The sequence below is a fragment of the Crotalus tigris genome, unplaced genomic scaffold (assembly GCF_016545835.1).
Source record: "Crotalus tigris isolate CLP2741 ecotype Arizona unplaced genomic scaffold, ASM1654583v1 scf7180000018697.696732, whole genome shotgun sequence".
NCBI lineage: Eukaryota > Metazoa > Chordata > Lepidosauria > Squamata > Viperidae > Crotalus > Crotalus tigris.
In genome coordinates this window covers 672,790-685,008 of record NW_024097153.1, presented here as the reverse complement: position 1 = coordinate 685,008, position 12,219 = coordinate 672,790, and the positions used below count along the sequence as shown (strand labels likewise).

The 12,219-nt window shown below is 44.9% G+C and overlaps 1 protein-coding gene across 5 annotated transcripts in view; it reads left to right on the top strand.

Annotated features, from left to right (window-relative positions):
• Positions 1-421: 421 nt before the first annotated feature.
• Positions 422-12,219, top strand: part of EXOC3 (exocyst complex component 3) — a 138,321-nt gene continuing 126,523 nt past the window's right edge. Inside the window, exons 1-2 of one of the 5 annotated variants that reach the window (XM_039355608.1) lie at positions 422-573; positions 968-1,045. Coding sequence is in view for 1 of the 5 variants with exons in the window: in XM_039355609.1 (XP_039211543.1) it covers positions 1,026-1,045 (20 nt within the window). In the remaining 4 variants the exon portion in view is untranslated. The remainder of the gene's footprint in view (positions 574-967; positions 1,046-12,219) is intronic. The other 4 variants (XM_039355609.1, XM_039355607.1, XM_039355610.1 and 1 more) reach the window with 4 other exon arrangements.

Sequence of the window (12,219 nt, the reverse complement as noted above, 5' to 3'; positions counted from 1 at the left end):
GAGAGAGGTTATATATCTTCCAGGTAATGATGCAAAACACAAGCATTCATTTTCTAAAAAAATACCCCTCCCCCTTTTGTATTTTATTTCTCTTGAATGATATCTGGAGATCTCTTGCCATGCAAGAGACTTTTGCTAAATTGCTATTCAAGCGGAAGTCACGTGCGCAAGATCTGCTCCCACCATCCTTAAATGCTTGGCACTTTTGCAAACTTTCAGCAGTGACCACTAAAGTCGACCTCAGCGCACTCCCAACTCATTCACTGCTTCCATCCTTATGGTGTCCGCTCTGAAGATTACCACTGTAATACCAACAAGAATTACAAAATTTTGACAGCGCCCGAACTCTTTGCGCAGGCGTATTTAAGTACTGAACTTCCCTATTTGCCTACGCATGCGTATGAGCCTCTGGTGAGTGATTTTTTAAAAAAAAAAGTATTTTGAAGGATTGAGGCGCAAGCGCACTTCAATTGTCTTTCAGAGGGTTCCGGGAGTTAATAGTCGTCAGGGTGAGCCTAAGACGAGCTTTCGGGTGTTGCTTTCATTTAATTCTCGCTCTCTTTATTTGACAAGGTAAGTACATCTCTTAATACCGAGAGAGAGATGGCTCTTGGCCTTTGAAAGTTCTGAACCTGGATTGTTTGAGATCTTGATAGAGAAGCTTTCTCAAGATTATATCAGATTGCAATGATCAGAGCCGAAGCCTATTGCATACAAAATAGATTTCTTTAGTAGAAAAAGGTAGGATAAAACGATTATTTTATTTACAATGCTGTTTCTTTGCTGCTTTAATAGTTGTAAGTCAATGCGTGAGATGTGGCCCGAATTTTCTTGTTGTTGGCTCAGTGGCTAGAAGATGGGTGAGGAGAATCCATTCAGCAGCGAAAATAATAATTACTTGTATGCATATTCCACTATAGTTGACAGGAGATTTTTATTTATTTATTTATTTATTTTGTGGTCTTAGGATGTTGCTATGTTCATGGAATCATAAACAAGCCAACCATTCTGTAGCTTAGCATGCTATGGCAGTTTTACTAGTATGGTAAGTTAATCTTTCATTATGTGCAAACTCAGAAAATCAGATTGAGTAACAGCATTTATGCAAGCCATGAAGTATTTGAAAAAAATAATAAAAGCTATCCAAGTATAATCCAACAAATTTACAGCATCAGGTTCCTCTTTAATTTTTCTGGATCTCTCAACAAGTTTTGATATTGAGAATTATCAGATTTAGATTATTTGTAGGACCCAAATAACATTAAATAAAGATTTCAGGAAATACATGGTTGTAATCAAATACTGTTGGAACACAGTGATTTATAAGATATTACATTTCCTTTTCTGTGCTCCTGTACATCTTACTGAACAATTTAAATCTGATCCTCAGTGCTTTTTCCTACACATACCCTGTTTTGTGCTTGTTCCATTCACATTTATTATAATTCATTTTGTAATATTTTATTATTTCCAAATAAGGAAAAATATTGAAAAATGATTGCAGAAGGAAGGGGATTTAACCTATTAATAAAGCACACTTTATAATACATGTTACTACAGTTTACAAATTAATATATTTTAAAGCTGATACTTTATATATTGTTCAATACTGTATGTCAAATTGATAAAATGTCTAAATGGTGTTACTTTATGTTAATTGCCATTGTTTGTTTTTTGTTCAGTAAATTTATTTGCTGCTCATCTTGCCATGGGGATACTCTGAGCAGCTTACAACAATAAAATGGGAAAAAAAAGATATAAAATACAAAAAAGTAAAGAAATAAAACAATATAAATAAACAGTAGAAGTACAATTATGAAATTTAAAAAAAATAAGTGGAGAGGAAGCAGAAAGCTCAGGGGGAAGGTAGGGTCAGCTAGTTAGTGTGGCAGCCACCTCTAATGATACCCTCCCCCATTGGATCCCCTGTCCAAACAGCAGAGCCAGGTCTTCATGCCCTTATAGAAAGATAGGAAGGTGGGGACAGACTTCACCCTGGAAAGCAGAATGTTGCAGAGGGCTGAAGCTACAATAGAGAAAGCTTAGTCAGAATTCCTTGACCAATGGTATCCTCAGTAGGCTTCTTTGCCGGCATGAGGAGGACAGACTTGTCTTAGTGATGATTCATCCAGTAGTTTGGATCTATGCCATGAAAGACATTAAAGGTCATAACCAATAGCTTAAACTGCAAAAGTAGCCAGTGCAGCTCATGAAGCATGGGTCATTCTATAGGCCCCCAAGATTGCTCATGCTGCTGCATCTTGTACCAGTTAAAGCACTTCAAGGGTAGTCCCACATAAAACACATTGCAGTAATCCAAATGAGTGATATACTAGAGTATGAGTGACCGAGTGCAGGAGTCCTGATCCAGGAAAGGCCACAGTTGGTGCATAACCAAAGCTATGTAAAGGGTCTCCCAAGACATGACTGCAACCTGATTTTCAAGCAGAAATAAGTCCAGGAGAACCCCCAAGTTGTAAATTGGTTCTGAACGGGGGAGTGCAACAGAACTAAAATTGTCAAATATCCAGATTTTGAAGTTTCATGCACCCAAAGCCACTCAATCTTACCAGGATTTAGTCATAGCCCATTGTCCCCCATCCAAGCCCTCTAGATCAGACATGTCAAACTCTCGACATCACATGATGTCATGTGATGTATCGAAGCTTTTTCCCCATTATCGGCAACGGGGTGGGCGTGGTTTCCTCATGACGCGTCCGGCTCGTGGGCCGGCAGTTTGACACTCCTGCTCTAGATTCTCCAGGCACTGTGAGAGGGTAGCAACAGCATCACTTAGGTCACTCAGATATGGATATATAAAGTTGAGATTCATCAGCATTTTGGTGATGTTTCAATCCATGGTGATGGACGGTCTTATCCAGCAGCTTCATTAGATGTTAAACAGGAGTGAAGAGAGTACTGAGCCCTGCAATATGTCATACAAGAGTGGCTAGAGGCTGGATATCTTACTCCCTATCAACACTGATTGGGAATGGCCTTGAAGAAAGGAACTAAACCAGCATAGAACTTGCTGCTTAATTCTAAACTCTATAGCCAGCCCAAAAGGATACCATGTTCGACAGTATTGAAGATTGCTGAGAGGTCAAGGAGAGTCAAGTTCATTGCACTGTTTTCAACCTGCTCTCACCAGAGATCATCCATTAGTTTGTGGCCTCTGTCTCATAGCCTGGCCTGAAACCTCACTGAAGGAGGACTAAAAAACTAGATACATCCTCCGAAGCTGCCAAGCAACCACCTTATCTATCACTTCCCCTAAAAGGAGAGATGGGAACCTGAATGAAAATTGTCCAGGCAGGTGGTATAGAGTGAAAGTTTTTTTAGGAGTGCAAATAAGGGCCTCCATGAAATGTTCTTGGAAGCTCCCTCTTGCAGTTAGGGATTTATCTTTGCCTGAATCCACCTGCTGGTCATTGTTCTGAGGCTTTTATGAGCTAGAGCAGAGGTCGGCAAAGAACCACTTGGACCCGTTTCCCAGAGAAAAGAAAACACTAGGAGCTGCAAAACTTGTGCACGTGCCTATGCGCACAAGGGGGGAGAGCTTGATTGAAGTGTTTAATTAAAAAATAGCTGTGCATGAGTTCTCTCTCTCTCCCTCCCTCCCTCCCTTCCTCCCTCTCTCTCTCTCCTCCCTCTCTCTCACTCTCTCCGATCTTCTGCTCACTTGGTAAGCTGGCTTCATGACAAGCTGACACTCATTCTTATTGTGCTGGCTCTCTCCTGCCCTTGGTCTGCCAGTCCTCTTCCCCCACTCAGGGTGTGTGTGTGTGTGTGTGTGTGTGTGTGTGAAAGAGAGAGAGAGAGAGATGCTGCTTTCTGCTGCTTCCTGCTGAGACACAGCAAAGGCAGGAGCCCCACCCATTAAGCTTATCAGTTTGTCTGAGAACAGCTTGAGGCCACTCTCTTTTTTACACAAACACACACACAAACACACACACACACACACACACACACAGAGAGAGAGAGAGAGAGAGAGAGAGAGAGAGAGAGAGAGAGAGAGAGAGAGAGAGAGAGAGAAGGGAAGCGCAAGTGCCTCTGTCTCTGTCTCTCTCTCTCTGCAATTGGTGGAGGAGGCTGGGAGCCACAGGCAAAGGCTCAAAGAGCCACATGTGGCTCCAGAGCCATATACGACTCCAGAGCCGTGGTTTGCTGACCTATGAGCTACAGGGACAAGAGTCTAACTGACAGGTAGTTGCATTGATAGCACTGAGCTGCTAAATTCTTTTACTTAAATAGGAGAAATAATGCAATTTCGCTGCTCTTATCACAATGAGGTAGGCCTTAATAGTTGCTCTAAGTTTTATCCAGCAGCACTCTAGGTATCTCTTGATCTTTTTCAAAACCGACAGTTCCTCTATGAACTATGGGGAGTGTTGGGGTTGATGGATGAAGAGATGCCATATAGGCACAATCTTGTCCAGAGTCTTGGCCACTCTTTGATTCCAAGGTGTTGGTAGAACCATATAGCAAATCTTTTGGGACATTCCCAAGTTCCTTCTGGAATCCAGTTGGGTTCATCAGTCTTCATTATAAGAATACTAGAGTGATTTTTTTCTTGTTACCCTGTTTTTCCATATGTTTCTTTCAAATATTGTATAGTTGTTTATTTGTTCTAGTGTGTAAAGGTTGAATCATGGCAACTGTCCCAAACTATATTAATCTGAGACATTTTGTTGCTCATCAAAGCAACTTCATCAGTCAGAGCAAAATTAGTTAGGCAGAGAGTCAGAGAGTTGCTGAAATGTATCAACTCTTGCCACACCAACTTCAGGGGTTTCTCCCCAGAATGCATAGCAATAGGTCAATGAAGATTCAATTATCCAGGCCAAAGGTATGTAAAGAATGAATCATGGCAACTGGAACAAACTTTGTTAATTTGAGATGTTTTGTTGCTTATCCAAGCAAAATCATCAGTCAGAGCAAAATTAGTTAAGCAGAGAGTCAGAGAGTCGTTGGAATGTATCAACTCTTGTTGCTATACCAAGTCAGCTCTGTGACTTTCTCCAAAGTTTGGTCTCATTGCTACGATTCAATATTTAGATCCCTTTGGCCTGGATGATTGAGTCTTCATTGACATATTTGTTCTGGAGCTTTTCTATCAATATCATGTGCTAATGACAGACAAAGTCTTCAGATTTGTTCCCACTTGGAACCCATATATAGTGCAGATCCGTGTGATATATGCATGGGGAAACGTCTTGCTCAATTATCTGGGAATAATTTTGTTAGAGAATTTTAATTTCTCTATTGGTAAAAAAAAAAAAAATCAGAAGCTCTCACAGTTGACTGCATTTAGCTGATTCAAATAACTTTATATTTATATAAAAATATTTACAATACCATTCTTCTTTACAGCAACATAGCTTAATTGAAGACTTCTTACAGAGACAGACCAGAGACAGACATGAGACTGGAAATCCAGCTCCTAACTCAATACTCTTTTTGCACAGACTCAGTAGCACTTTTCTCACATTGGCTGACTGAGTTACCACATGACTCTTCCTGTTCATGAATATTCCAACACTCCTCCCTTCATGACAGGAAGAGACATCAGACCTATTAATACATTAATTGCAAAAAACCTTGTGCCACTAACCTGGCCTTATACTATACATCATTATTTGGCAATACCTTTTTCTTATATACCCACTTACAACCCACAGCTTTGGTTCCCTGTGGCAAAGTCACTGATTTAAATACTTCATGGTCTCCCATGGATTTCATCTCCTTAGCCATGGCCTCCTTCCATCTTTCTTGTTCAGCTTTTGGTAATGCCAACACTTCTTTATAACTTTTTGGCTCATACCACACATTGCAAACCTTTACCTTGCTGGCAGAATACCTGTCAGGCGGAATTCCTTTATTACATCGCTCTGACCTACGTGGTATTAACTGCTCCTGTGTCTCAATTCTTTCTGGTTTCATGTCTTGTTCAGCCTCTCCTCCCTGAACATTGACATCTTCAATAATGATTGTTTCATCATTAGATGAGTTATTGTCACTAAACAGATCACCGTCATTAAGTGAGACATACCCAGAATTTGCATTAATTCTGTCCCAATTTTGTTCTGCAATATTAGCAGACCTTGAAATTATAATTCTTTTACTTCCATCGCTAAAGCGATATCCTTTTGACCCTGGCTCATAGCCCGCAAACCTGAGCTTTCTTGCCTTTTGCTGTCCCTTTCTTCTAATTGCTTTTGGAATATGTACCCATGCAGTACTTCCAAAAATTTTCAAATGTGCCAGTGATGGCTTTCTCCCATATAGAATGGCATATGGAGTATTATTAATGGAGGAACTCCACAGCCTGTTAACTATATAATTGGCAGTCAATATGGCTTCTCCCCAATATGACCTGCTCAAACCAGAATCCTCCAATAATGAATCTTTCATTGTTTGCAAAACACCATTCCTTCTTTCAGCTACACCATTCTCTGCTGTTATGTAAGGATTTGTACGTCTGTGTCTTATCCCCAACTGCCCCAACCATTGTTGGAATTTAGTTGACATAAATTCAGTACCTCTGTCAGTTTGCAACTGACACACTTGCTGTCTGTACCTTCTCTCTACAAAACTTACCCACTGTTTGAATTGTTGTAGCACCTCTGTCTTTGCTCTAAGCAAGTAGCAAAACGAATACCTGCTATAATCATCAACAATTACCAGTGCATATTTTGCTCCTCCCAAACTGGCTTGCATAGGTTCCACCAGATCTGCATGAACCAGCTCTAGAACTCTTTTTGTTTGTCTTGTGCTACATTTACTAACTGGGAATGCCTTTGACTTTGATGCTTTGCATACTGCACAGTCCAAATATGTTTTGCATCCCTTCAAATTTAGCCCTTCTGCAAAATCTCGCATTTGCTGCAAAACTTTAAAGCTTGCATGGCCAAGTTTTCTATGCAGAAGATGAACACATGAATCATGCTCTGCAACATTCTTAAATATATGGGAACATTGAACCTTTTGTCCCTGCAATACATATAGATTATCTTCCTTTATGCCTTCTGCACAAATATTCCCATTCCTTTTGATGAGACATTTCCCATTTACAAAAATGACCTCAAAACCTTGTTTGTCTAAATTAGACATACTTAATAAATTATGTTCCATCTCAGGTACACAAAGCACATTGGTAAACTTTGATTCCAAATATGGAATTTTTACATCGCCTTTTCCAATGACTTTTGCTTTCTGGCCATTTGCCAAAGCCACAGCTTCTTGTGCTACTGGAACAAACCTGCAAAATAATTCAGAGTCATTAACAATTGTTTAACTTGCCCCACTATCTATTAGCCACTTGTCTCTGTTGTTGCTATAGCAAACTTTTGCAACACCAAAATGTTTCTTTTGCAAAGCAGTCCTTTTTCCTTGCACAAATGTCCTTTGCTGCAAACAGTTCCTCTGCAAATTTTTCTTCACAAATGTAGCAATTCTTTCCTTGCAAAGCTCTCTGCTTGCAAAATCTCTCTTTTGTTGCAATTTGGTCTGGGTCTGATCTGCTTGTTTCTTCTCCTCTGGAGACTTGCAGTCTGGACCCCCTCCTCAGGAATTTCTCCTCCTCGTGGCCACTTCTAAAATGGTGTTTTTCCTCTTCATTAAGCAAACATGCCTTTAAAGCCTCAAACTTTAAGTCAGTGTTTCTCAACCTTGACAATTTTAAGGCATGTGGACTTCAACTCCCAGAATTCCACAAGTGTATTATGTCCACGGTGTTTTTTTGGTCTACTAATTTAATCACTTTATCAAAGAATGAAATAAGATTGGTTTGGCATGATCTGTTTCTAACAAACCTGTGCTGGCTACTAGTTATAACTTTGTTTGCTTTTAGTTGCTCGCAGATCTGTTTTTTGATTATCTTTTCCAGGATCTTCCCAGGTATCAATGTTATACTGATTGGTGTTTAGTTTCCTGGGTCTGTTTCCCCCCCCCATTCTTGAAGATGGGAACCACATCAGCCCATTTCCTTCTTTTAAAAAAGATTTTTAATTGATATTTTACAATAACAATCTCTAATGCCTGGTGTTGGTGTACAGCGTGCGTGCGTGTGTGTATACACACATGTATGGGAGACTAGGATGGCCATTTCGAGTTCATTTTGCTCTCATCAGCTAGCCATATCCTTTATGGGATTCGAACCTGGGCAGCCTGTATGTATCAACCAAAAAACCAGACTGACCGGAAAGGGAAAAAACTTTATAAACTTAGCTTTCGTCGGCTAACTGCCAACGTCATCAGAGTGGAATGCCGGAGGTTTGAACTAGGATCCATGAACACAAGCTGACCATTAGACGACATGAGCAACGCTCACAGGTTTGGGTCCCTATGGCCAGCAACAATCATATGTTTGACCTTGCCAGGGTGGAGGCCATCGCCCAGGATGTCTCCAAGGGTGGCCAGTTACTGAAGGAGGCTTGGCTGCCAGATGAACATTCAATTAATCGCCACATAGAGTTACTGCCTGCTTATCAGGCACTAAGGAAGTGGGAACAACAACGTAACAACCCTGTCAGACCCAGCGTGCAACTTACCAACCACACAAACCGCTACGCGGCTAGGCAGGCTCGGCGACGCCGCGTATCGAACGGCCGGCGCCAGTTCCAAACAAGCTGCCGACGCCCCGCCAGTTCCAACAAGCTGCCGACGCCCAGCTGATGACGTTCTGCCTACGACGCGCGTCTTCCTTTCTCCATGACCTACTAATGTGAAGGACTGCTTTGAATCGCTGGCGACGCGTGTGTTCCTCCCTCCCCCTTCCCCCGTCATTAACTAGGGGACTGAGTTGGGCTGATGTGATGTTCGTCGAGTAACCGAAAGGCTGGGTCTGACAGACATGAGGGTGAGGTGTGGGTGGAGTTATACGCTGAGGGGCTTGAGGGGGCGGTGTGGGTGGAGTGGTAACTGGTGATTGGGGGTGTGGACTATGGGTGTGGTTGCGGGGTTTATTTAGCGCACTGGGACGGGAGATCTCCCAGGGCTGACTTTCTTTTCAACTTAGTACAGTAATAAAACGAAAGACTTTGTTGAATCCTGCATCATTCCTAGTACATGGGTTTCGTGCCTGTAGGTAGGACGTGCTTACATTAAGTCAGCCCTCACTCACATTAGGCGCCCCAACACCCGGCGCTCGTCGGAGACGGGGTGTCATGGCGGAAGGAACGCAGGGAGAAGACCCTGTAATAGGTGAGGACCCGGAGGAGTCCAGTGAGCAGTTGGAGGACCTGGCAGCAGGCGGCACGGGGGAGGAGTCACCGGTGGTACGGACGAAGGAAAAAGTGTGTGCTCCCATGACCGAGGGTCCAAGAAGCCGGCAGCAACGTCCGGGGGATACGGGGGGCGAATGGTGGTTTAGCCCGACGCTGGGGCTCCCTGAGGATGGCCGCGGATGACGGTTGGCGCCGAACTTTACTGGTTGGAGGGAGCGCCGGGTAACTGGGGACCACGAGGAGGAATGGAGCTGCTCCACAGCCCCGGGGCAGTACACGTTGGATGTGCTCAGGGACCAGTTCGGAGAACGTATATACCCCGCTACTATTCGCAGCCCTGCCAAGGACAGTAGACTTTACACTTCCCAGTTCCAGCTGTCCGGTACAGAGCCCAATCTGCACCCAGACGACCGCTTCACGCTGCGGGACCCGGCTGCACGACAGGCGGGGGCGGAGCGTGCCCGTTATGGAATGGGGGTGCGGGGACTGGGGAACAGGCCGGTAGACCCTGATGGAATGGGAACAGGACCTACAGGGGGAGGAGCAGGGGCTCGCCCTAGGCCATCCCCGGAGGCTGGTCAGTACGGAGGACAAGTGCCAGCTCCCTGGCCCCAGAATATGGTGTGGAACCCTCCCCCGATAACACTCACATTTGACGGGGATCCGGATCGCTTGGCAGTCTTTCTTAGTCATGTACTGAACCACCTGGATCGCTATGCCACCCTGTATTCGTCCAATTGGTCAATGGTGGTTGCAGTCACATCGAGTCTATAGGGGGAGGCAGCTGCATGGGCAGCTGACCTCTATAGTGACCAGGCCAGAGAGCTAGCTGATGTGGGGCTCTTCCTAGATGCATTACGAACCAGGTTCGAAGACCCAACCCGCTTACAATGGGCGGAGGCCCAGTTAGTGGGCCTGCGACAAAGAGGGAGACCGGCAAAAGAATACATCCGTGAGTTCCAGAAAATAGTGGGGAGACTGCGATCGTGGCCGGATCGTCTACTGGTTCACCACTTTCGTACTGGCCTGGATACCGATATACGCCGAGCATGTATAGTTAGAGGGATAGGGGGACGTCTGACCGATTGGTTTAAAGCCGCCGTGGAACTGGACATTGGGTTGCGGGAGCAATCCAGCGGACGTGAGAATAGACCACCACTCCGCCGGAGCCAGGACCAGCCCACAGGCCGGACCGCCCAGGCCGTACCAGAGACAGCGCGCCCGAAGGCCGTCTTTAGGTGTTTCCGATGCAACCGACCAGGGCACCGGGCGGCGGAGTGCGGGCTACCAGCACTAACAGGAACACCAACGGCGATCGGCAAACCAGGGCCTACACCACAGAAAACGGCGGAGAAGTCACGGGTAGCCCACCAAACAGGGCAGACACCAATGCAGCCACCGTCCGGTGGTATATCCCCCATGTTGCAGGAATACGAGGAGGAGGGTCCAGTAGAAGATCCAATGGTGAGTGAACCCATCATCCCATTCACCATTCCAGTAACTCTTACAGGCCCGATTACTGGCGAAGCGAGGTCTTTTCAGGCATTGCTCGATACCGGGTGCACCCGGTGTTTGATTAATAGGGGGGTAGCGCAACAGATGGGGATTAGGGTGACTCGGCTAAAATCCCCGATCCGCTTCGAGCAGGTGGATGGCTCCTTGTTAGGGGGGGCTCCAACCACGTTGGTGACAGAGCCGGTCAGAATGGATGTAGGTGGTCATTGGGAGGTTATCAGATTCATCGTGGTCCCTTCTATGTCAGAACCCCTCATTCTTGGGTTGGCTTGGCTGGATAAGTGGACACCAACCATCTGGTGGGAGGATGGGTCCCGGCGCTTGCGGTTGCCCGTGGGTCCTCAACCGCCATCTCCACCTGACCATAGTGGAGACAAAGGGATGGGCGCTGTGGAACCACTGCCGGATGGGGACAGACCTGGATACCCGTCGGTTTACAATGACCTGGCAGCGGTATTTAGTGAGCATGAGTGTGATAGCCTGCCACCCCATAGGGCAACGGATTGTGCCATTGAACTTATTCCTGGAGCAAAGTTGCCTAATCCCAGAATGTACCCCATGACATTCGCAGAGCTAAAGGAAATGAGGGGGTATATCGATAAAAACCTGGCTAGGGGCTTCATAGAGCCGGCACGCTCTAAGATAGCAGCGCCCGTAATATTCCAGGGGAAAAAGGACGGAGGCTTACGGTTATGTGTCGATTTCAGAGGACTTAACGCGGTATGTGTAGAACCCATTTACCCGCTACCTCTCATGAAAGACCTCCTTGCCCATTTGGCCACTGGCAAGATTTTCACAAAGTTGGATCTCCGTGAGGCATATTATAGGATACGGATTAAGGAAGGAGATGAGTGGAAAACCACCTTTAACTGTCCATTAGGGAGTTATCAGTTCAAGGTGATGCCTTTCGGACTGCAAGGGGCTCCGGCTGTATTCATGCAGTTAATCAACGAAGTGCTGCATGACCATCTTTATAGGGGTGTGCTTAGATGATATACTCATATACTCGCGAACACTGGAGGACCACATACGATTGGTACGGACGGTGTTGAGAAAATTATTGGATGCCAAACTGTACTGTAAAGTATCAAAGTGCGAATTCCACAAAGACCGTATTGACTATTTAGGGTTCCGGGTTTCTGCGATGGGAATAGAGATGGATCCTAATAAGATACACAGTGTATTAGAGTGGCAAGCCCCAAGAACTCGTTGCCAATTACAGCGGTTTTTGGGGTTCGCTAATTCATACCATCCTTCGCTGATGTGGCTCTACCATTGACTCAGTTGTTACGCACCAAGCATACTGCTGGAAAACCCCGGCCAAAACAACCGTTGGAATGGACCATGGCCTGCCAACGGGCCTTTGAAAAGTTAAAAAGCTTATTTGCACAGGAGCCGGTGTTGATACATCCTGACCCGGATAAGCCCTTTATTGTACAGGCTGACGCCAGCGATGTAGCCGTTGGTGCTATTTTGT